The sequence below is a fragment of the Anastrepha ludens genome, chromosome 2 (genome assembly GCF_028408465.1).
Source record: "Anastrepha ludens isolate Willacy chromosome 2, idAnaLude1.1, whole genome shotgun sequence".
NCBI classification, from domain to species: Eukaryota; Metazoa; Arthropoda; class Insecta; order Diptera; family Tephritidae; genus Anastrepha; species Anastrepha ludens.
Window position 1 is genome coordinate 66,816,606 of NC_071498.1, and position 21,078 is coordinate 66,837,683.

General features: G+C 37.4%; 2 protein-coding genes across 2 annotated transcripts; both read left to right on the forward strand.

Annotated features, from left to right (window-relative positions):
* Positions 1 to 8,395: 8,395 nt before the first annotated feature.
* LOC128865052 (uncharacterized) lies at positions 8,396 to 14,942 on the forward strand. The gene is made up of 2 exons (XM_054105010.1): positions 8,396 to 9,294; positions 10,533 to 14,942. The coding sequence occupies exon 2, from the start codon at positions 10,573 to 10,575 to the stop codon at positions 14,683 to 14,685; it is 4,113 nt and encodes a 1,370-aa protein (XP_053960985.1). The 5' UTR covers positions 8,396 to 9,294; positions 10,533 to 10,572; the 3' UTR covers positions 14,686 to 14,942.
* On the forward strand, positions 9,559 to 10,561 carry LOC128864995 (uncharacterized). The gene is made up of 2 exons (XM_054104874.1): positions 9,559 to 10,453; positions 10,533 to 10,561. Exons 1-2 carry the CDS (start codon positions 9,559 to 9,561, stop codon positions 10,559 to 10,561), a joined length of 924 nt encoding a protein of 307 aa, XP_053960849.1.
* Positions 14,943 to 21,078: the final 6,136 nt, after the last annotated feature.

The window sequence follows — 21,078 nt, forward strand, 5'->3', positions numbered from 1 at the left end:
GTTGATATCACAGCCAATGTCATAAATAAACGTCCGAGAGTGCATAATACGCGTTTACCAAATTAAATTTACTAACATACAACGGGTTCCACAAGACGGGTGTTAAAATAAAGAGATTCCAAATCAAACCGGACAAAGCTGCGTTGTATTCTGTCGATCCTTTGCGAGTAAGCGGTATAAAGTTTATTCCAAATTTCTGAGGCATATTCCAACTGTGACCTTACTAAAGAAATGTTAGGCGTTTTTCTACGATAATGATTCTTGAAACAATGATTCTTCAATTAACAAAGAAGACTATTTAGTAAACCTTTCTTCCCAATTTGAGGTCTTTTTATTAGAATGTATCGAAAGGTTTTGATAAGCTGGTATCTTTATCATATCTAATTGATCCTGACGCTGGTACAAAATTGGAACTAAAAAGTCCGTAAAAAGGTCAACAGCCTCCTTGGTAGAGGAAGCGTAGTTTTCATTGAAGAAGACATCTAAGGGAATGCCGGATTATCACTTCCTGGACTTTACATATCACCAGAACGCTTTAGGATTCGTTTTAATTTCATCCTCAAATCCTCGAACATATTTATACTGCAGAACTTTACTTAAGTACTAAAAATGTTTAGCAAAGCGCAAATATTTATCTCTGTGAACTCTAACATTGAATAATTTAAATTTTTTAAAAAACTTGTTCCTCAAATTCTTAAACTTTTTTAACTTTAGTGTACACCAAGAAATTTTATTGCTCTTACTACTAGTACATGCTACATATTTACAAAAAAAAAAAATACCAGTCTAACGGTTAGACGCGATAGAAGTGAAACCTTTCGTAAAACAAACTGAGAGAGAATGAGACGAAAGCACCATTAGGAGCGAGATAAAGTTCATATTTTATTTTCTTCATTTTATTATTATTCATCCTCAATGTTTTCAATTACAAGAAATGATACGAGTGGCTTATGATAGCTAAAATATGATACAAATGCTTTGGTTTCGATGTTGTCAACATATCTTTGAAATACCGCTTCAATTGTTGTTTTTGATCGTGTTGTCGATTCTGTGCGATTGTTATACATTTTAAAATGGAATGTTGTGTTGAGAAAGTCAATTAAAGGAACCGCTGTGTCCAATGCAAAATTTACGTTAAAATCGTCACTTAAAATCATTGAAACTTTATCGCAATCTTTTCTTTCCGCGACACTTCTGGTGTACACTTTATTAAATTTTCATGAGTGAATTCCGTGATGCTATTTATTAATTGATTCGGTGAAATATAAATTGCCACAATTAAAACTGTTTTTCCATTGCTCAATCTGGTTTCGCATGCACATATTTCTCCCACTTTAGAGAGCTGAACAGACAGTGATTCTAGTTGCTGTGCATTCAGATCTAGCTGTGGAGTTACAATACGAGCACCGTCATTTTGATTGTGGTATATTGCAACACCGCCTGCAATTGCGGTAAATATTTACGAATATAAAAATACGGACGCAATACAGCACACACGGTTGCTATTATGAGCGTCGTAACGCGTATATTACACAGACGTACTAACATACACACAAACATTCGTAGGACGCTTGGTCTAAGCAAGTATTAGGTAGTGTAGTATAAGTATACATAATGCCTTCTCGCTCACCGTGGCTCCGTAATACGCAGGCGGGCACACATACGTACTAGCATACATACAAACATACATACGTATGACGCTTGAACTAAACACCAAAGCAAGTAATAGGCAGTGTAGTATACATACTACAATACTCACTATACTAGCGTGGCTCAGCAGTACGCAGCCACATACATATACGTATATCAACATATAGCGCTTGGTAGCCAAGAGTGTCGCTTTTTCGTTTCATCGAGTCTCAAATCACTCCCAACGATTCTAAAGAAGTTTTCACTTCAAAAATGTCATAAGTTTTCGATTTAAAAATAGCATAGCAAGTTTACGGATTATATCCAGCAAATAGTGAGTCCCAATCCAAAATCGAAATTTCATTATTGACAACACTAAATCTACACTGTTTAAAACAAAAATGTTTATTTATTTTGTTAGCACTTCGTCTCCTATAGCTATAGAATTAATAGGTCTATTTATAAGTTCGTGCGGTTTTACAACAGATGGCGTAACTTGATTATTATTCCATCGATCCACATTTCCAAACATTCATTGGAGAGCTACTGTCGTAAGGCACAAACGTCAGTATAAGTTTTTTATTTGAAGCGTAAACAACAATATTTTTACCACACTTGAAAATGTCGAATTTCGTGCCAAATAATGTGTTTTTGCGGGGAATTCTTCTTCATTATTTTAATATGAAGAAAAAAGCAGCCGAAAGTCATCGTATCTTGGTGGAAGTTTATGGTGAGCATGCTCTATCTGAGCGAACGTGCCAGAAGTGGTTTGCACGCTTTAAAAGTGGTGATTTTGGCTTGGAAGACGAAGAACGCGAGGGTGCGCCGCCAAAGTTCATGGATACCGAATTGGAGGAATTGCTCGATCAAGATCCGGCTCAAACGCAAGAAGAGGTTGCAAAAACTTTGGGAGTTGATCAATCAACCATTTCCAAACGTTTAAAAGCCATGGGAATGATCCGAAAGGTAGGCCATTGGGTGCCGTATGAATTGAAGCCAAGAGACGTTGAACGCCGTTTTATGGCATGCGAACAACTGCTTCAACGGCACAAAAGAAAGGGTTTTTTGCATCGAATTGTGACTGGCGATGAAAAGTGGGTCCATTACGACAATCCAAAACGTCGGGCAACGTATGGATACCCTGGCCATGCTTCAACATCGACGTCGGCGCAGAATATTCATGGCCTGAAGGTTATGCTGTGTATCTGGTGGGACCAGCTGGGTGTTGTGTATTATGAGCTACTGAAACCGAATGAAACGATTACGGGGGATGTCTACCGACGACAATTGATGCGTTTGAGCCGAGCACTGCGAGAAAAACGGCCGCAATACGCCGATAGACACGACAAAGTTATTTTGCAACATGACAATGCTCGGCCACATGTTGCACAAGTGGTCAAAACATACTTAGAAACGCTCAAATGGGATGTCCTACCCCACCCGCCGTATAGTCCAGACCTTGCGCCATCCGATTACTATCTCTTCCGATCGATGCAACATGGCCTGGCTGACCAGCACTTCCGTAATTACGATGAAGTCAAAAAATGGATCGATTCGTGGATTGCGGCAAAACCGACCGAATTTTTCACAAAGGGAATCCGTGAATTGCCAGAAAGATGGGAAAAAGTAGTAGTAAGCGATGGACAATATTTTGAATATTAAATTTGTAACCATTTTACGTCAATAAAGTTTCAAATTTCGAAAAAAAACCGCACGAACTTATTCATAGTCCTATTATAAGCGAATAATATGCGGCATATGATGATTACCAGCACTCGAAAGTGGATCAAAACATTCACTAAGTGAGAAATTTATGTTGTCGTTTATGAAAATTAGATCCAGAATTCGAGAAAGCTTATTAGCCCAGTTAGTAATTTGCATAAGATCTGAACTTAAAAAGCTACCAACTAAGATTCCGAAAAGCTGTTAACATTTTTAGCAATTAAAGCACAGTTATTGTCGACATATGTCTAGGCAATATTAGGCAAATTAAAATCGCCAAGTACGCACAAGTTGTACCAAGAATGGGTATTCATCAAGGGCTGTTACATTATCAATCTGAATCTTGTATAAATTATCTGGTCTTGCAGATGGAATGCAACTAGCACAGCAACATGGAATCTGTTATAGTTTTACTGGTACAGAAGCTTATTTCCGAGAAAAGTCGAATGGGCGCACGAATTTGTCGTCGTCTACATAATAAAATCATCAAAGAAGGCACTATACCGCCTATTGCACAACATTCGGAAAGCTCCTAAAGATAAAAATAAATAAATAAAATTTTACTCTATTAAAAATCACAACTAAAAAAAAAAGCTTTCCAACTACAACAATGCATCTTAATTAAATTTTCAAATTTTCAGCGACTTATGGGCTCACACTGATATGTTTGCATATTACTTAAATAAGAGTTTACCGGTGTCTAACAACTTATCAATGTGTTCTTTTCCCCAAACACAAGGCTTTACATAGCGAATTAATCAGAACTGTGGCTTTTTCTCATAACGTTAAAAAGACAGTATCACTCTGCAAACACTTTCCCCTTAGCTGACTGAAAAATGTGATCCAAACCGATAGAGGCATCCTAAGGGAAATCAGTATGTTGCTCTTATTCCAGCTATGTTACTAAAATCAGCTATGTTATTAGTAGCAGCGAAATGCTGTGTGCCGCCAATAAGGCAATAAAGGCGAGAAAATGTGAAAGAAAGAAATGACAGCAATAGTTGAATACGAATTTAGTCGATAATGGTTTGAATTTAGATAAATATTTTACCGATCACGTCAATGATTTGAGAATATTAATGAATTAGCTGAGGCGCTCGTATTTTTCCACCACTTTAATATTATATAATTCATTTTTATTTCAAATTTATAATACTAAAAATGATGTTGCGAATTCGTATAACTTTAACAGGTATTTATTTTCAGCTCGAATTTAAAAAATGAAAATACTGATTTCGAAATTTTCTTTAGTTAAGATGGCAGATAAGTTTAGGAGAATGCAAAAAGTGCAAATGGACTGTGTTTTCGGCGCATATCTGCACATACATATGTCTGTATGTATGTGTGAGTGTAAAGGAAATTTCTGCTCATACATACAATTATTTGTCTACAGGATTTTTGTGCTTCCACGCACAGAATTGGGCCTATTCAAGCACAAGTTTACGCCACAGCACAATTTTATGCGCCTGAAAGTTGACCTTCAATGACACATACATACAAGGCACACATATATGGAGACGGATATCATCTGGAGCAGACGTCACTTTCACTTGGCAGCTACAATTAATAATAATGAGCAGCTGCGAGTTTGAGAAGCACGGAAAAGCAAAAAAAATGCTTGGCAAAAGACTGGCGTGGGTGTGGAGAGATGAAGCAGCAGAAAAGGAAAAAAGCAAACAGAAAAAAACAGAAAAATACTTATAATAATAGAGCTGTTCGAGCTGATAACTGTTGAGCGATTGGCGGTAAAGGTCAATACAGCGTTACAATTGTGTGAGGTAGTGAGAAGGGAAGTGAAATAAATAAACAATGAAATGAAAATACCATTAACTGACAAAGAAGGGCCGAAGATTGATTTTTAATGGTGAAGTGAGGGCAATGGAAATTTAATAAATGTTTATGCAGCATTTTCATCAAAATAATTACTTGCGGAAGGGAATAAAAAGGAAATTAATCATGAGAAAAAAGTCAGTATTGAAAAAGTTCGGTTGATGGAAAGGGACTAACAAGCAAAGCTATGTAAATTTAATTTTCTTCAAAACCGGAGTGTTGCTGCTACTAGAAAAACTCGATACTAAACAAGTGATTGAACAAAGGGTTTACAGAAACTGCCAAAATGGGTGAAGTATAGCTGTGAAGGCAGACAAAAATTTAGCTGCAAATGCATGAATGCACAGAGGCTGGACAATTGCACTGGAGACAACAATGTTTAGGTAAATAGGCGCAAAAGCCAACGAACGGACGAAAAGACAAATAAATAAAATACACACTGACATTCACAAATTAACAGACAGACACACAGACAAACATACAGACAGTCTAGCAAGTGACACAGGCGACAGACTAGCAGACGAAAATTCATAGAACAATGCCACACGACATGTACACAAACACACTGAGCACACAAACAAGTCAAACATTAAACGATGCCGTCAGGGTTTGCGCTGTGATGCAGCTAAAAGGACGAAGAAATTAAAAAAAAAAAAACCAAAAGAAATCGAATTTGCGAGTAAAATTTGGAGACTTACTACGTTGAAGCGAAAAACAGTGAGCTGGTGAGATAAATCCGTTGCACGCAGAGAACCTGATTTCTCTCTGCGCTACGCAGGGAGTTTGTTTGTAGGCGCACGAGCTCTAAAAGTACAGGCACTGAGTGGCAGGCTAAGCGCTGTAGAGCAGATAAAAGCTCAAATATTTGATAATTTTTAACTTTTCAGAATGACTAACATTTGCTATGCGCATTTTTTGGCTGGCACTGTCAATGGTATCAGCGGCTGTTGTCAAACGGGTGAATGTGAATATACCCATATAATTCCTTGCGTGTTGCCTACATTCAGGCCTTGCCGCGGCATTTTCTTTTCGTTTGCGGAGAAATGATGCTGGAATAATGGCGATGAGAAAAAAAAGCAAAAGACAACAAAAAAAAAATAGCAAAAAAAAATTTATTAAATTTCCATTAAATTGCGCAAAATCTTTAAAGCGCTGTTTTTTGTTTATTTTAAAAGCTGGATATTTTATAAAACTAACTTTCATTTATTGTAAGAATTAACTAGAGCTAGCAAACAAGCATTTAAGTGTGAAGCATTTAATTATTAACAAAATACATCCGCAAAAGGAAAATAAACTTATTTTCCTTATTTTTTAAATTGCAAAAGCTCTATGCCAGCTGCCAGCAGCTGTGTAAATTAGAACCACAAATTCAATGACATTTCTAGCAACCATTTCTTACGCATATAAATTGAGAACTGGTCGAGAGCGACAAAAAGCAGGCAGCCAAATACTTGGCGGACAATGAAAAAGAGTGGTGATCAGTTGGCAAGAAATTGATTTTTTGCATTGCAACATTTTTTTCAGTTATTAACAATTCCTCTCATATTTCATAAATATTTTTTCATAAATTAAGTAACAAACACTGAAGTGCTTAAAAAATGCGGACTATTTTAGAATTAAAATATCTTTTTTGGTTAACGTTCTGGCTTCACTTTAGTGTTATAAATTTTTACTAGGAAAATTAAGGCTATGAATAAATTGAAGGCCTTTTTAAGAATTTTTGGCTGTAGAGTTCACAATTGCAGGACCTCCTTACTTTCTGACTCAATGAAGCGTTTTGAAGCCTTGTAACTACCTATAAATATTTCAATTAATTAGTTTTAATTTCACAAACAAATATTTAAGGAAATTTAAAAAATTGAAACTACCACATTTTAAAACGGCTTTAAAATATATTATAAAATTTTTTTATTCCAAAAAATTCACAATATTATAAGCTTAAAATTGTTTATGATATTTAAAACTAAATATTTTACACCCAACTTGTAGTTCCTCCAAATAAAATTTTTAATTTAAAATTAAATTAATAACTAAAAATTTAAAACAAAAAACTTAAAACAGTTATATTAATTAAATTTATTTCATTTTTATGATAATTAAAAAAATTATTAATAAAAAAAATTTAAAATTCTATAATTTGATAACTTTTGAATGATATTTAAAACTAGTTATTTTACTACTTGATTGTTAATCTTCTTGTTATTCTCTAGCACTTTGAACTAAAAAGAAAAAATTTAAATAATTTTATTTAAAATTTACTAGAGAATTTTTTTTTTTATTTTTACTTTAAGAAAAAGAATTAAATTAAAAGAAATGTAGAGGCATCAAAATTCTATAAGTTTGATAATTTCGTATGATATTAAAACAAAATAATTTTGGTACTTTATCGACAAACTTTTGTAATTTCAAAAAAAAAGAATGATATAACAAAAATGTTGTATTATATTAATTTTTCATCCGAGAAAAAAATAAAAAAAAATGTAATTAAAAAAATTAAAAACCTCAAAATCTTATAACTTTGCTAGTTTTGTATGATATTTAATTCTAAGCCCCTATATTTGTGCACAGTTAAGTTTTTTGTAACTTCCTCAAAGACATAACCCAAAATAAGTAAAAAGAATTCTTTCTAAATTACTAAAATTTGGTATTAATTTTTAATTCAAGAAAGATAAAAAAATGTTAACTAAACAAAATGTGAAACTACAAATACAACAATTTTGATAATTTGATGTGAAATTTGAAACTAAATAATTTCTTTAGATTTATTTTTTTGTTAGTTCAGTTATTTGAAGCTTTTAAAAAATGTTTATTTCAAAAACCTAGAATTAATTTTTAATTCAAAAAAAATAAAAAACCCGTTGATTTTAAATAGTTGTGGAATTTCAAAATTTTAAATCTACTTTAAAAAAAAGGTAAAAAACGTAAATAAACAAAAATTGTAAAACTTCTAAATTGTATGAATATCAAAATTTTTTTATCATATTTAAAACTCTATTGTTGAGCTTTTTAGAACTTTTGAAAAATTTTAATTTCAAAAACAAAAAAAAATATAGAGATTAAATATATTATTAATAATAGTTTTTATAATAATAATAATTAAATTATAATATTAATAATAATTAAATTATAATATTAATAATAATTAAATTATAATATTAATAATATTTAAATTAATATTAAATATATTTAAAAATAAAAAAAGGCTTTTGTTGGATCACCCTTTATGCTTAAATAACTTAACACTCAATATGTACAAATAAACATCCACTCATTGTAAATTTGCATACGTACACACACACACACACACAGTCAATATTACTTATTATTGCTCTCTAATGCTCTTTTAGTCTGATGAATCTTTCGCTTGTAAATAATTAGCATGAATTTCAATAAATCATTCTTGACTTATCGCTCACATCAAGCAGTTCACTACTGTCCTTTTAGTTCGCCAGTGATTTCGCAAGTTTTGCATAGACACATGCATTTTAGATTTCGTTACTCTTTTTGTTTTTTACTGCGCAAGATATACACCCCCAATTTTCTCGGTTTTTTTTTCGTCATCCAAGAAAAAGGCTTCTTGGAACAAACATTTTGGCGCCCAACGTGGGGCACGTGTATATCCTGCATAAAGTGAATCGCCTGATTCTTCATCATCTAACGGCTGGAGCAATAACAGCAATCAACCAATCCGCTAGAGCAACAACAACGTTCAACTAATTCGCGTTGTTGCTGCATTGTAACCTCTTGCTAGCAGTCAATTCGTATCGTGGATTTTTTCTGTTGTGCATATTTTTGGCAAGCACACAATACATTTCGTCACTCCAAAAGGTCGAATTCACCGTTCGTTGGAGACGTATACCTCTGCGCTGCTAAGCAAGCCGTTAACATCGCGTCGCTCTGCCATCACCACTTTCGCTGCTCTCGCACATTGAAGCTGCGCTGTTTGTGCATTTCTTCGTATTTTCGTTTGCTGTCGCTTGCTCCAACATTTGACCAGCACAGCAGTCAGCTACCCAGCAGGAATCAATCAACCAATTCGCGTTGTTGCTGCATTGTAACCTCTTGCTAGCAGTTAATTCCTATCGGGGATTTTTTCTGTTGTGCATATTTTTGGTAAGTACACAATACATTTCGTCACTCCAAAAGGTCGAATTCACCGTTCGTTGGAGACGTATACCGCTGCGCTGCTAAACAAGCCGTTAACATCGCGTCGCTCTGCCATCACCACTTTCGCTGCTCTCGCACATTGAAGCTGCGTTGTTTGTGCATTTCTTCGTATTTTGTTTTGCTGTCGCTTGCTCCAACATTTGACCGCCAGCACAGCAGTCAGTTACCCAGCAGGAATATTTTCGCAACATCACATCGTGTTTAGCAACCATGTCTCTTGAAGAAGGCAAGCGTAAGCGCTCCAACATAAAGCGCAACATTTCGCGTATTAAATCGATCGTCGAAGCGGCGAGGGAGTCAGATGATAAACTTACCAATGCTGAGCTTCAATGTCGACTAGGAATACTGGAATCTTACTTCAAGCAGGCCTTATCCGTCCAAGCTGACATTGAGGATTTAGATCCACTTGACAACGGCCGCGCAGATCTGGAAGATAGCTACGTAGCAGTTAAGCTAAATATTCAAGCGCAACTGGGAGAAGATGCTAACGGTACAGTGCACTTTCCCGAAACGTCAACACCAGCAGTTGTTAAGCCCTCGTCGCATCTGCCAAGACTAACATTGCCAACATTTAGCGGCGATTACGCAGACTACAACAATTTTATTACGTCATTTACCCAGATCATTGCTCGCGAACCAAGGCTGTCGAACATAGAAAAATTTAACTACCTGTTGACTTGTTTAAAGGGTCCCGCGCTAGAAACGGTTCATGCATTCCAAGTCACTAGCGAAAACTATCCGAAGGCTTTGGATAGGCTCAAGCAACGGTTCGACAACCCAACGTTAATTTTTTTGGAAGGTATTGCCTCACTGTTCGCATTACCGGCACTGGAAAGGTCGAACGCTCAACAACTGCGCAGTTTAATAGACAAGGCATCGGCAATTTTTAGCTCCTTGGAGTCAGTAGGAACGTTTGCAAACATCGCACATGCATTGCTAATTAACATTGTGATGGGCAAGTGTGATCAGCAAACCAGGAGCAAATGGAACGAGTCTCTGGACTACAAGTCGCTTCCAACTTGGTCACAGTGCACTCAAGTCGTGGAACGACATTGTCAGTTCTTGCACTCATGCGAGGCATCGTCACAACGAAAACCCGAGTCTGGCAAGCAAAATCGCGCAAGCAATCGCATGCAAAATTCGTCATTTGCTATTACTAACTCTAATTGTGTTCTTTGTTCCAGTTCCAACCATAAACTCGTCAGTTGTTTGAGGTTTAAGGAGATGAACACAAATCAACGCTTTGATCTCATCAAGAAGCATGATCTATGCATCAACTGCTTAGGCAATGGTCATAGAATGATCCAATGTCCATCCAAGAATCGCTGCCGCTCTTGCAATCGAGCACACCACACGTTGTTGCATCATGAGAATGCATCTCAACCCACTCAAACAACTCCAGTGGCAGGTCCCGCATTCCAGCCTTCGGGGTCTACTCGACCTACATGGCAAGAATCGACAGCAACCCACTCGCACATGGGTGCATCGGAAGGTGGACAGGTGATTCTTGCAACGGCTATGATCCTGGTCAAGGACGCTACGGGTACGTATAAGTTGGGCAGAGCCCTCCTAGATTCATGCTCTCAACTCAATTTCATCACTGAGGATTTCGCGCAAAAACTACGCCTTCGACGTGAGAAACATAATGTGGGCGTTCGAAGCATTGGAGACTCGCTAACCAGCCTTAAGGCGCGTACGACCACGACCATCAAATCGCGCACTTCAGCCTTTCAACTGTCACTTCAATTCGGAATCACCTCGCACATAGCATACCAGCCAGATGCCGAGATCGACACGTCCGGTTGGAGCTTGCCAGCCAATACCAAATTAGCAGACGAGATGTTTTTTAAGCCCCGGCGCATAGACCTGTTGTTAGGAACAGAGGCCTTCTTTGATGCTCTTGCTGTTGGCCAAATTCGACTGGGTCCAAATTTACCGACGCTTCAGAAGACGTTGTTTGGTTGGGTCGTCTCTGGTAGGTTTCGAGGTGACTATAACGTGACGTCATCATCTTGTCTGCTGTCAAATGAAACCTCAATCGACGAGAATTTGCAACGCCTATGGCAACTGGAAGCCATCGACACGTCACCAAAACCAATTCAGCCAGACCATCGAATTTGTGAAGAGCATTTCACAAAAACAACTCATCAAGACCACACTGGTCGAATTACTGTAAATCTGCCATTTAAAGACAACCCAATTTGTCTCGGAGATTCCTTCGATATCGCTCGTCGGCGATTCCTTGCGCTTGAGAGACGTCTTCTACGTTCGTCCGAAATCCGTCCGCAGTACATTGCCTTCATGGAAGAGTACGAAAGTCTTGGCCACATGTCAGTAGTAGCACACCCCAACTTGAAAGAGCCACACTACTATATGCCACATCACTGCGTGCTTAAACCTAGCAGCACGTCAACCAAATTGCGAGTAGTGTTTGATGCCTCGTGCCGCACCTCAACACAAACATCATTGAACGATCATTTGTTAGTGGGGCCCACAATTCAACAAGATTTATACATGCTTCTATTACGTTTTCGTCTGTATCGTTTCGCCATCACCGCAGATATCACTAAAATGTACAGGCAAGTACTCGTAGAAAATAATTGTCGACAATTTCAATACATACTTTGGCGAGCTTCCCCAGACTCAGATCTCCGCACGTACCAGCTCAACACTGTAACATACGGAACAGCTTCGGCCCCATACCTTGCGGTACGCAGCCTACACTACCTGGCAGACCAACATATGGCAGAGTTTCCGATCGGCGCTTCAGCAATAAAATCATCCTTTTATGTCGACGACATGTTATGTGGTGCCGACGATATAACCACGTTACACACACTCAGGCATGAAGTTGTTGAAGTACTCCGTCGTGGACAGTTTCCAATATCGAAATGGCACTCAAATCACCCAGACTTCAAGGAAGGTCAAGCAACAAAGGAGCTTCATATCAACGACGATTTTGTGACCAGTGCATTAGGAGTAACATGGCATCAACGAAGCGACGTATTTTCGTTCGGCTTTAACCCGAAACAGCAATACAATTCGGTTACAAAGCGGACAATATTGTCTATTGCCTCATCGCTGTTTGATCCACTTGGCTTGTTGTCACCATTGATAATCACTGCCAAGATTATCCTCCAAGAGCTATGGTTATTGAAGCTCGATTGGGACGAGTCTGTACCTCAGCACCTACAACAAGCTTGGACAAACTGCTTAGCATCATTAAACTCGATTTCGTCACTCATCGTGCCTCGTTATTGCTTGCAACCAACCGTACGGAACATACAAATACACGGGTTTTGCGACGCATCAATTCGAGCATACGGTTGCTCTGTATACATACGTACGGAAGACCTGGATGGACATGTTGAAGTTCAGTTATTTACATCAAGGTCAAGAGTCGCTCCAGTCAAAAGGCAGTCGCTTCCCAAACTTGAACTTTGTAGTGCGCACCTTCTTGCATCTCTCTACGCAAAAATAAAAGATGTTTTTACTGATCAACCTCTAAGCAGTTACTTTTGGACCGATTCACAACTAGTACTGCATTGGCTTCAACAGCATTCAATAACGCTTTCAACTTTTGTAGGGAACAGAGTATCGGATATACAAGAGTTGACTGTAGGTGGACACTGGAGATACGTACCAACGCGCGAGAATCCTGCGGATCTTGTATCTCGAGGCTGCCCTACTGCAGAACTTAAACAATCGACTTGGTTTTCCGGTCCAGCTTTTTTGTTTCAAGATCAGACTAAATGGCCAAATCAAAAACCACCAGTTGACCTCGACGGAGACGTCATCAATTCGGAAAAACGCAAAACGACACTTACCACAATGATGGAGACAAACTACATTCTCAACATCATCAATGGCATTAGCTCGTACCCCCATTGCTTACGTCTAGTCGCCTGGTTATTCCGGTTTTTTGATTCGTCCAGAAAGAAATCAAGGTTCACTACCGCTTCACCATCGCCTGACGAATTGCGACGCGCTTCACATTGCTTAATATGGAACGTTCAACAGCATCACTTCTCTGTCGACTTTCAGTTACTAAAGAAAAATCGATCATTAAAAAGTAATTTAAAATTTTTGACTCCATTTATAGACACTTCGACTGGATACGAGCTTATCAAGGTTGGTGGCCGTCTGGACTACACCGAATTACCAGACAGCCAAAAACACCCATTGCTGTTGCCCAGTAATTCACAATTTATTTTGACGTATGTACGCCATTTACATCTTCGCAATTACCATGCAGGCCCAAAAGCCTTAGTCGCCTTGATCCGCCTTGAATATTGGATTGTGAACGCCAGAGATTTGACCCGTCGCGTCGTTCGTTCGTGTGTGCATTGCGTTCGATACAAGCCCACCTTGCTGCAGCAAGTAATGGGACCCCTACCTAGAGAGCGTGTCCAACCAACACGTCCATTTGAACGCTGCGGAATCGACTTTTGCGGACCAATAAGCACTTACCTGCGAGTCCGAGGAAAGACACCTACCAAATCATACTTGGCGATATTTGTTTGTCTTGTCACTAAGGCGGTTCATATTGAGGTGGTCTCGGACTTGTCTACAAAAGCATTCCTGAACGCTCTAAAACGTATGGGTGGTCGGCGAAAGATGCCGTGCCACATTTTCTGCGACAACGCCACGAATTTTGTAGGAGCATCCAACCATTTGCAAGAGGTCAAACAATTTTTGTTCAAGCACGAAACCCAGAACGAAATTAACAAATATTGCTCTTCCGATTTTATTAATTTCCATTTTATCCCACCTAGGGCACCCCATTTTGGCGGCCTCTGGGAAGCAGCAGTTAAAAGCGCAAAGGGACTGCTCTATCGCACATTGGCTAACACAAGATTAACATATGAAGAACTGAGCACTGTAGCTGTGGAAATAGAGGCCATACTAAACTCGCGTCCGCTCTCACCGCTATCATCAGATCCCAATGACTTTGAAGCACTCACTGCTGGACATTTTTTGGTCGGGTCATCGCTACGTGCCCTACCCGAAAGCTCACTCGAAGAGAGAAATATCTCGAATTTGGATCGATACGATATGATTACGGCCATCAAGCAGCGCTTTTGGCGCCGCTGGTCTTCAGACTATGTCAATGAACTACGCTCACGAGTCAAGTGGACGACACCTACACCCAATCTTGCAGAAGGTACGCTAGTGATCATCCACGACGATAACCTCCCACCACAACGCTGGAAGCTTGGTCGCGTTGAGTCGACCGTACGTGGACGAGATGGTCATGTTCGAGTTGTGCGCCTCCGCACTACTAATGGGAGCTGTTGCCGGCCTGTTCACAAACTTGCCATCCTGCCAGTGTCTTGAAAGTGCATCCTTTCAACGGGGCCGGGATGTTGGATCACCCTTTATGCTTAAATAACTTAACACTCAATATGTACAAATAAACATCCACTCATTGTAAATTTGCATACGTACACACACACACACACACAGTCAATATTACTTATTATTGCTCTCTAATGCTCTTTTAGTCTGATGAATCTTTCGCTTGTAAATAATTAGCATGAATTTCAATAAATCATTCTTGACTTATCGCTCACATCAAGCAGTTCACTACTGTCCTTTTAGTTCGCCAGTGATTTCGCAAGTTTTGCATAGACACATGCATTTTAGATTTCGTTACTCTTTTTGTTTTTTACTGCGCAAGATATACACCCCCAATTTTCTCGGTTTTTTTTTCGTCATCCAAGAAAAAGGCTTCTTGGAACAAACAGCTTTCATTGCTTTTTTTATTTTATTTAAATCTTTTTTAATTTTTAATTCAGGAAAAATTAAAAAAAAATTAATTTAAAAATTGTCGAACTTGAAAATTTTATAAATTACATTATCATTTATGATATTGAAACTAAATATTTTACTACTTTATTGTTAAACTTCTTGCCATCCTTTCAAATTTTAAATTTAAAAAATAAAAACTTAAAAACAAATTGCTTTAAATTTTATTTAACGTTTTTTTTAACTAATATCTCAAGAAAAATTAAAAAAAGGATCAAACTAATAAAATTCCAAAACTTAAAAATTTTAAAAATTATATAGTTTGTTGTGAAAAAATATAAATACAAAAAAGTTCTGTTTTAAATTTATTAAGTGTGTTTTTAAATTTTTCTTCAATTAAAAATAAAAAAAAATGTTTAAATTATGAAAATCGTAAAACTTAAAAATTGAAATAAGTTTGTCAATATGTCAAAATGTGTCGTGTCGATGAAGATTAAATATTCGAATGGTCGATGTATCGCAAAAATGTTCCACAAAATAACATTTGCGCGAAGTTTCGTTTACTCTTTTAATTCTAAAGAAGTGTTAAAAAATAAATCGAATATTATTGAATGTTTATGGTAAACAAACTTGATCCCTGAAAATAAGTGAATTCCGGTTGCGATGCTTTCAAAATGGCCACTTTGACACCGCAGACACAAAACAGCCTGGCACAGGCGAAAGAGTTTGATGTTGAATATTTGAAAGCATTACTCAGTGAAGGCCCATGTCTAAGGCAAGAAATGCTTGTACAAAAAATGACAATAATTTTTAAGTGACTGGGAGCAGAGAGAAACTGAGTGTCATATAATGTCAGAAATGATTCTGGAGCTCCATAAAATAGTATTGTAGTTATAACTGGCAATTGCAAAAATATATCAATCATGACAACTCTACAGCAGGATATCATAAATGAGGACTAGTCAAACCTGTAAAAATTATTGGTGGTGGACCGTTGATAGAATAATGAACTGAAGTACGCGATGCTAGGTTAAGAAAAGTGGCTGTCTACGACGCACCTGGGCCAAATAGAGACCCCACCGGATCTATCCCGTCCATGCTCGTTGCTAGTTTATTAACACTACTGTGGATAGGTAGATTTATTTCAGCCGCTGGCTACTTCTAATTTTCACTTGTTACAGCTAACTCTTTCAGGTGTACGGTATACCTCAAAAATATAATCTCTCTTGGTAACAAAAGGTGGACAACCGGCCAGATGGAAAAAATTTATATATTTCAATGGAAAATATTTTTAAAACACCACGCATGGACGTTATCTTGAGGCGAAAAATCGATATTTTTAATTTATTCATAAATATTAATATATACAAATTTTTTGTTGTGATAATTTATATGTATTTATAATAGCAATGTATTCATTCTTTCAAATTGAAAAAAATTGAATTACTAACTACAAAAAATGTTTTATTAAAATATATTTATTACAGCGGTCGCCTTTTGCCAGGCAATGGCAAACCTCTGAGTCTATTTCTGCGATGAAAAAGTCCTCACAAAAAACAATTTGCCGTTCGAAGTCGGCTTAAAACTGTAGGTCCTTCCATTAGTGGAGCAACAAGAGCACGCCACAAATAGGAGGAGGCACACTAAACGGGGAAACACCTAAACGAAGTGTACGCGCCAGCTATTGATTTATTTATTTTTCAATTAATATAATAAACATTTTTTAATTCTTTGAAATTTCAAAAAATTCAGATTCTAGCTCCAACAGTATTTTATTAAAAAAAAAATTATTATAAAAAATGTTTACGTGTTTTAAATCTTGAATATTTAAAATAATTTTTGTGTAGTTGTAACAGGAAAATTTGATTTGTGTGCCAAAATTTTTTTTGTAGAATATACCAAAGCCGCCAATTTCGGTTTTTAAGCTATTTGAATTTTTTTCTTGTTAAACGAAAAATACAAAACTTATAACCTTTTTTTGTGCGATTAGAAATTTTGTTTTTGTTAATTTTTTGCGACTACTGAATTATAATATACATAAAACACACCGCAACAAAAATCATAATTTGTGCTTTTTTTTTTTGTGTTCTGTTGGCGGCTTCTGAATTCCGTACAAAACAGCGTACAACCAAAATATTTAATTTTTTTTGTTTTCAATTTATAATTATTTCCAATTTCTGCTTTCAAGCAATTTGAATTATTTTCACGTTAGGCGGCTGGCGAAGTTTCCACAAACGAAAAAAACCAAACAAAATTATAATTTTTTTTTTCAAGAAATTTTAATATATTTTTTTGCTTTTTGGTAGGCAGCCACAAAACAAACTACAATTAAATTTTTTAACTTTTTTTCATTAAATTAAAATTTTTGTTTGTTTGTTAGGCGGCCAGCTTTGCACAAAAAAATATTTATAAGACAATTTTGAACTTTTTTGGCTTTGGCTTTGCAGTTCAGCTGCATAGAAATATTATATAGAAATATTCATTTCAGTCCCATTTAAAATTAATTTTTTAAGTACTGCAATTTTCAATTTTTTCAAGCTATTTTAGTTGTTTATTTTTTCCTCTCTTTTACTTATTTCTGATTCCTTTAGTTTCCTTACTCAGATTTTTCTTTGGTACGATTAATTTTATTATTTAAATTAATTCTTAAATTTCACATTTTTATTCAAATATTTTACGACTTTTAGTCCTTTTTTTTAATCTCCGTGTGGAAATATTGGATTTAATTGATACTGATTTGATTTTGTTATATTTTCAGAAATTGAGCTTTTTTAATTTTTTTGTATATTCAATCCTAATATTTACTAAAATTTATTCATTTTTAAACTGTTTTCAGGTTTTTGGAATTTTGGTTTTGAATATTTTGTTTCCTTTTTAACAAATTCTTTCTAACTCTTTTCATTTTGATTTTTAACTCATCCGTTTTTAATATCTTTAAATTTTTTCATAGCGCTTTATTAATTTTTCATACAAGTCGCATTTTTCAATCGCTTCTTTGTTGTTATTATTTATGTCGGAAGAATGTCTGCAGAATTTAAATCTTAAGCAATTTTCAATTTTACTGCACCTTCCTTAGCCCAAACGTTTACACGCGTACATCGGTAAGTAAATTCCACGCCAGGATATGTTTGTTGATATGAACACACGCGCCCACTCACATACCAACAACAGCGAGGGATACGTAGTGATGACTTTGCTGATGAGCTTGCACACTACGAATTTTCAGAAAGAGTATTCTAACATATTTTCTACGAAATTTAACACCAACGCACGCATACAGGCATGCATTCAATTTCCGTGCAGTTCAATAATAATTTATTTGTCTAAATTAATTGAATTTATTTATATTAATTTCCACAAAATAGTTTTCATTCATTCAACTATAAGTCAACGATTTTTTTTAAATGCACAACGAAATGAAATTTCACCCGGTTCACACGTCCGTTTCAATTAAAAGTTCGCTGTTAACTAAATGTTACATGAAATCAAACAACAACAGCAGCATCCAGCAGCACAGCGTCGAAAATGTCTCAGTCTCAGCCTCCGACTCGGCAGCTGGCCAACAAATCAACCAAACAAACAAAACAAAGCACCAATCAGCCAGATAAGCAATGTAACGAGCAAGGATGCCGCGCGCGTCAGAAAAGGAGAGAACGCGTGAGCTTACGAAAAAGTCTCCAAAGGAAGCAGAAGCTAGCAGCATCCTATGCATAGAAAATTTCTTAATAGGTATGAGCACAAATGTACGCCATTACAAATGAGAGCTTCTTTAACACAGAGCGAAAGAGAGAGAGAGAGAGCTTCCAAAAGTTAACCGCATACAGTAAAATATTAGCGCCAACAACAATAATCACAATATTCATTTGTTATCAATTCACAGCGAGTGCAGCAATTGCCGAGTGTGTCGGCGTCGTTGACGAACCTTTGTTTTGTTGATAGTCATTTGTTGATGCATTTGATAGTTGTTGTTGTTGCTATTCACACTTCAGTTATTAGATTGCTGAGCATATTGTTTTCATTATTTCAGCTAAGTATTGAGGCAGTTTTTGTTATGGTGTTTTTTTTTATATTTGTTTTTAACGAATTTTTAATGTTCTTTGCTTTGCCATTTGCTGCGCTCATATTCGCCCAGTTGGGAGTCTCGTCTTCGGTTTCGCTTTGATTTTCTCTCGAGTTGTGAAGCAATGCATTCTCTGCAATATGCTGTTGCGCAAAAGCAATACAGTTGCATTTCAATTGTTTTTATTTCTCGCAAACAATAGCGAAGGCGTGCTCTCATAGTTGACATACATTTTTGCAGATTATTATATCGCATGCAACTTTTGAGTCAGTAAGAAATTATTTTGTTAATCTCAAAAAAATGTATTGAGAAATGATACTTAAAAATACAATTTCAAGGGTATCAGCGTAAATTAAATTTTGTATTTCGAATAATTTTAATCGTTTTTTTTATTTAAGTGGTTTAGTGCTTCTCTATGGTTACGAACTATGGAAAAATATATCCTGTAGATGGTACCTATCGAATTAGATATAATCTTGAGCTAGAATTATTAGCAAAAAACGAAAGTATGATAGGTTAGGTTAGGTTGATATGGTTGCCCAGGGAAAGGGCACACTTGGACGAAGAAGGATTCGTCCTTTGTGATGCCATTATGGAGGGGTGAGGCGGGAGAGAAAGACCGATGGGATACAGGGAGAGGGCGGGGAGAGGTGGTGCTGGGATAGTTGGGAGCGTGCGGATTACGAACGATGACTATGTTTGCGTCAACCGCTTTATGCTGCTGATGAAATTCATCAGATTTTTAATGTCAGCGCCAGCTATATCTGCAGGCGTGACAAAGAAGTAGGAGCCAAGATGCCCAGATCTTAGCCCCGCCAGAGCAGGGCAGCTAAGGAGAAGGTGCTGAGATGATTCCACCTCATCCTCCATACATCCAGCGCAAAAAGGACACGAGGTGATTCCAAGTCTCACAGCATGCATTCCTCGCGCATTGTGTCCTGTGAGAAAACCCACGAGATTAGAGAGCTGATATTTTGTCAGCCTCAGAAGCTCGCCCGAGCGCCTGCGGTCCACACGTGGCCAGAAGGATTTCGCGACCTTACACGTTTGTGTAATTGCCCAGCGCTCGCTGAGTTGGTGCGATGCCCATCTTTCCAATCGGCTGCCTCCTTGATTGCGGCTCCGTCTGCCTGGAACACACTGCAGTGGTCCGGTAGCCTGAATTTGAGTCTGATGGGGAGCTCCTCGCAAAAGACTCCTCCGCCAACCTTTCCTTCCAACTTCGATCCATCCGTGAACAAGTTCACAAGGCCCTGTCCCCAAGTGTAGCCCTCCCTCCACTCTTCCCTTGACGGAATATGAGTGGAGAAGGTTCCGGTTGGACTAAACGAGGGTATACACTGATCCGTTGACAGAGGGATGAACTCGAAGTTTCTGAGAATGCTTGAGTGCCCATAAGCGAGGTTAAGCTTATAGCTCCAGCCCCTCAGTCTGATTGCGGTACGCGAGGCGGCAATTCTGCCTGCGATGTCTACGGGTACCACATTTAACATTGCGTTGAGCGCCAGAGTAGGAGTCGTTCGAAGCGCCCCACTGATTCCAATGAGTGCCGACCTCTGGACTCTCTCCAGCTTCTTCACCAATGCCGTCTTCTCTAGTGAGTTCTACCAGACTATGACTCCATATAACTCTCCAGACTATGACTCCATATAACTCCATATTAAAGTATGATAGGATTTATAAAACCGCAGAGGACAAGATGGCTCGGCTACGAGTTTAGAACGACCAAGGGGAGGACAACTCGAAAGGCAGTTTAAATACGCCCTCTGGTGGCCAAATGAGAGGACGCCCCAGAAAGAGATGGCTCAAAGACGTGGAAGTTGACCTTGAAAAGCTAAACATGCGGCGTTGGCAGGAAGTAGCCTCAGATAGAGACAGATGATGCAAGGTTGTGAATGAAGCAATGGTTCACCAAGAACTGT